General features: G+C 33.2%; 1 protein-coding gene across 1 annotated transcript; it reads left to right on the top strand.

Annotated features, from left to right (window-relative positions):
- The first annotated feature begins 3,433 nt into the window (after positions 1 to 3,433).
- On the top strand, positions 3,434 to 4,699 carry LOC137725071 (uncharacterized). The gene is made up of 2 exons (XM_068463677.1): positions 3,434 to 3,805; positions 4,280 to 4,699. The coding sequence occupies exons 1-2, from the start codon at positions 3,434 to 3,436 to the stop codon at positions 4,697 to 4,699; spliced, it is 792 nt and encodes a 263-aa protein (XP_068319778.1).
- The last annotated feature ends 304 nt before the right edge of the window (positions 4,700 to 5,003 follow it).

A 5,003-nucleotide genomic window follows, 5' to 3' on the forward strand; every position in this document is an offset into this window, starting at 1 on the left:
AAACATGTTAATTAACACTTAACAATCAAATCATCAACAACCACGTTATACGATTTAAATAGATAGTCACCATAGTATTATTTATTTTTTCAACAAAAATAAAACAAAAAGACAATTTAATCTTTTATCACAAAATAAAATCATGAACTATATATAATTTGGCGGCCTACTGCCCTCGGTTGGTGGCTCACTGGTATTTTCATAATTTGTCCTCATTGCATGATTCGTCACACTGATGTTGCGATCAATTGATAAAGCAAAAGAAGCTAGTGTTAGCTTTTCTTTCTTTTCCTTCTTTGTATTTCTGATCTCTGACCTTCGACATAGACAAGGCAAGGTCCCAAACCATCCACTCTGATTGTGGTGTGACTATTAACTACCTCATTCGTTTTTATTACTTTATTAGTATTTTGTCTTCTCATGAACTTAACATCCGAGTTTATTGATCAAATGAATACATGTGGCATCTAATTTAACTAGAGTCTCATTAGGTGTAGTGTTTTGTCCTACACGTGGCGGCTTTTTATTAGCCAATATGTGGCTCGCATGCTACGAAAGATTGGAATGGAAGGGACACAGTCAACGGCTTTTGTAAGAAATGGATGGTTTGCAATTTGTGATTTGTTTCTTTTCCGAGGAAGCAAATGTGCCACTCTTTTTTTTTTCCTCGGAGTTTCTATTACTTAAAGGCCACTAATGAAACTTGTAGTGATGTAATTTGGATGATTTTAAATTTTGTATTTGTTTACATTTGCAATGCACTATGAAAAATAATTTTCTCTAAGTTGTGCCATTATGACTGTATTCATCAATTATTAAACAAAAATAAAATCCTTTAGTGGTTATACATGTACTTTCTTTTTTTTGGTCAAAGCTACAGGGAGCAACATTTATTACAAACCGAAAGCACAAACTTTACAAACAAAAAAAACAAACACAAGCAAAGGTCCAAAGCTAGCATATGAGCAAGCAAAAAAATGGGCCAAAGAAAAACAAACAAAACCACAGCTCAAGCAACAGTTTGAGCCAAAACAAAAAAAACAGTCCAAGAAATCAATTGCAGCCACTGCTGCAACATTCCAGCACGATCCGTCCAATTCCACTCCTCTAACCTGACGCCGGCTCGCTGATCGTAACATCCAACTCCAAGCACCACCAATTACGCATCCTCGTTCATCCTTACTCCTATCTGCAGTTATACGTGTACTTTTCAAAGATTCCAAGCTTTAAAAAATATTATACCAAACACATAAGACAACAAAAAAAAAAATCTCTTGTATATACATACATAAAAAATCTCTTAAACATTACAATACAAAACAACTAAAGTAACATATATTTTGAAGCGCATAGCACCCCGTGAGTAAAAAAAAAATTCCTTGCATAAGAGGTTAGTATAACATCATTTAACTTTTTTGTTGTACAAATGGTGTAACATTTCATTACTTAATTTCCCTTTTCCAAAAAGATAATGCTAACGAACCAAATTTCGAAACCAAATTTTATAAACCAAATGATGTGGACATTGATGAATGAATTATTACTTTTTTTTTTTTTTTTTTACAGAAACGATAGAATTTCATTACCATAACCAACCACTTGCAAGGATGCAAGATGAGTACATATGCTCCAGTGATCAAAACTCGAGACTTTTTGTACTGTCTAGTTTGTATTTAGATCATTATGTTCCATCTAGTTCTTGATCTACTGATATTTCTCTTTCGAAAAGTGGAAATCCCACTTACAAGTTAGAATGACAAAAGTGGGACGTCGAGACTTTCTGCGTCTTGAGTCGTCGACATAGAGTTGAATGCGCACCTAATTTGAGTCTTATGTTGCTTGGCCACCATGTGTGTATTTGATATAAAGGAAATGGAAAAGGAATATGAAAGTACATGTAAATGTGGAAGTTCTTTGCAAAATCCAAATGATAATGCTCACTTTAGAAATTTATCAGATTCCTATTGAGAATCTCAATATCTGTAATAATCTCGACTTTTGAAACAAAAAATTAAGTTGAGAATTTGTTCACATTCTATAGCTACTTTAGAATGTTTATTTTGTTAATTTATTGAAATTAATTAATTAATTAATCGATATGTAAAGTGAAAGATAAGTGTGTCATTGCCAACCATATGGTATTGACTACTCAAGTAGTAGTCATCAGTAGAGATTAAAGTATAGTAAGATTGATTAATAGATTTTGACACTAATTATCTTCAGATTTTACCAATTAATTAAAAAGAATTCATCTCATACACCAAAATGATAAAGTCTTCATTATATATATATATATATGAGGGATTCGTTACACCATTTTTTTTACACATTTTTTTGTGGGACACATTTCGTAATGTATTTCAACAATCCGCACCGTCTATCTTTTAGGTCTTCCCTCAAAAATCATGCATATATACCAAAAATCATCTAAATATGAAACCATATGACCGCTTGATTAAGGGTTTAGGGTTTTTTTGTAGAATATTATTTGTTTGTTTTCTTCACTACAAGTCTACAAATAAATGTCTTAATGGTTTTAGAGTTGTCTAATTTTTTGTAAGGATGATCTATGAATGTTATTCTAAAAGATAGACTGTTTGAATTGTTAAAATACATTACGGAATGAACCCCACAAAAACGTATTTCTCTCCAACCTTTTTTATATTTACAATTTTCAGCAAGGATTGTCATTTGTATCTAAACTTGCTCTTTTATTTATCAACTATTAAACAAAAATAGAATCATTCAGTGATTATACGTGTACTTTTTAAAGATTTCAAGATTTAAAAAATTGTATACCAAACACAAAAGAAAAAAAAAATCTCCTATATATACATACATAAAAAACCTCTTAAACATTACAATACAAAATAACTAAAGTAACATATCTTTTTAAACGCATAGTGCCCCGTGAATAAATAAAAAAATCAGCTCCTGAGAGATTAGTATAACACCATTTATACTTTTAAAAGAATGAACTTAGGCTAATTTTTAAAGAATGAACTTAGACTAATTTTTTTCTTAAATTAACTTCTTTTTTTTTAAATATGTAGATTATCGTAATTTAATTTTATGAACATTTCAATCTAAAAATATTTAAATTCTGATAAATATTGAAAAATCACTAAATCGACACATGAAACTCACCAAACTTTCAACTTTCGCCAATCGTTCAACTTCCATTAAACTTTCAACCTTCACCAATCTTTCAACTTTCATCAATCATCCTTTATATAAACACAAGTTGAATATCAGTTGATCACACAATCTTTCAACCTTCAATCATCCTCTATGTTCACCAATCTTTCAACTTTCAAAGTGTTTTTGTTTCCTAAAAATCCTCAATATCTCATCAATGGGTGATAGAAAAAGGCGTAGCAAGGCAATGCAAATGGCACAATACCAAGTAAGCCTTGATATTGAGGATACATAAATGATCAACGCAGAAGCTGAACTTGCAAATTCGCTTATGCAATATGAGCACCATGTCGAATCTAGGCATTGTGGTTCTGTCACGGGGCGTTCATTTGTACAGCATGATAGAGAAGAGTGTCATGACCGAATGATGAAAGATTATTTCATCGAGCGTCCGAGATTTCCTGCTCATGATTTTTGGGGACGGTTTTGGATGAGGAGAGAATTTTTTGATAGCATATTGAATGTAGTTGTCAATCATGACCACTACTTTGCAAGGAAGATAGATGTCATTGGCCGACAAAGTTTATCACCTCATCAGAAGTTCACTTCTGCATTTCGGATGCTTGCTAATGGGTGCTCTGCAGACTCAACTGCCGACTTGCGAAGAGTACTACTATTGAGAACTTGAAGCGCTTCTGTCAGGCAATTCAAGCAATATATGGAGCCACATACCTTCGCAAGCCAAATCATGAAGACTTGAAGAGGCATCTATGTAAGGTAGACAAAAGAGGCTTCCCTGGCATGATAGGAAGTCTCGATTGTATGCATTAGGAGTGGAAGAATTGTCCTACTGCTTAGGTTGGCCAATTCAAAGGTCGTCATCACAAGCCAACCATCGTGCTCAAGGGTGTGAACGTCTTTACGACACATGGATTTGGCATGCATTCTTCGACGCTCCTGGATCAAACAATGATATCAACGTTCTTTGGTCTTCACCTCTGCTTGATGATGTTGTCAATGGATGGGCACCAGAATTTTAATACAAGGTAAATGGTAATAGGTATGAGCTAGGTTACTACCTAACTGATGGTATTTATCATATTTGGTCTACCTTTGTCAAAATTTTTTCTCATCCCGATAGTGCAAAGAAGAAATTATTTTGCAGAGGCAAGAGTCTTACAGGAAGGATATGGAAAAAGAGTTCGGGATCTTACAAGCTCGATGGGCCATTGTTAGAGGGCCTGCACGACTTTGGCATATCGAAGACCTCCATTCAATCATGATGACATGCATAATTTTGCACAACATTATTGTAGAAGATGAGTACATCAAAATTAAAGAAGATTCAGACGAAGATGTGGATGATGACCAACCAACACATGCGAGAGCTATTGCAAGAGATATTGAATATCTCACTGAAACCACATATGAGACCCGACAGGATAGGATATCATTGAGTGAGTATATGAGACGTTTAAATAGAATTCAAGCTCCTCAAGATCATGACACGCTCCGCAAGGATTTGGTTGAGCATGTATGGTGCCGAGACGGTGAACATTGATGATGTTGGTTGAACATTTATGTAATAATTTTAAGTGTATTATGTTGGTATTTTCTAGTAATAAATTTAAGTGTCTTCTCGTGCAAAGTATTTTTTGTAGTACGTTGGATAAATTATTGAATGGAAGTTGAATTATTGAAGGCATCTATTCTACATCAAAATGTGGAATAATAATTTAATAATGATATCCACCATCTTAAAAAATCATTAAATCGATACATGAAATAAACTTAAAAAAATAATAATAATTAATAAACTACATAAACTTAATAATGATATCCACCATCTTGATTTGGTGATTGAC

Source organism: Pyrus communis, chromosome 2 (genome assembly GCF_963583255.1).
Source record: "Pyrus communis chromosome 2, drPyrComm1.1, whole genome shotgun sequence".
Classification (NCBI taxonomy): domain Eukaryota; kingdom Viridiplantae; phylum Streptophyta; class Magnoliopsida; order Rosales; family Rosaceae; genus Pyrus; species Pyrus communis.

Bases quoted from the DNA above. Each gene is read 5' to 3' on its own strand.
- LOC137725071 (XM_068463677.1), top strand. From the start codon at position 3,434: ATGATCAACGCAGAAGCTGAACTTGCAAATTCGCTTATGCAATATGAG. The intron at 3,806-4,279 runs GTACTACTATTG...TCATCCCGATAG, and splicing joins CAACTGCCGACTTGCGAAGA to TGCAAAGAAGAAATTATTTT.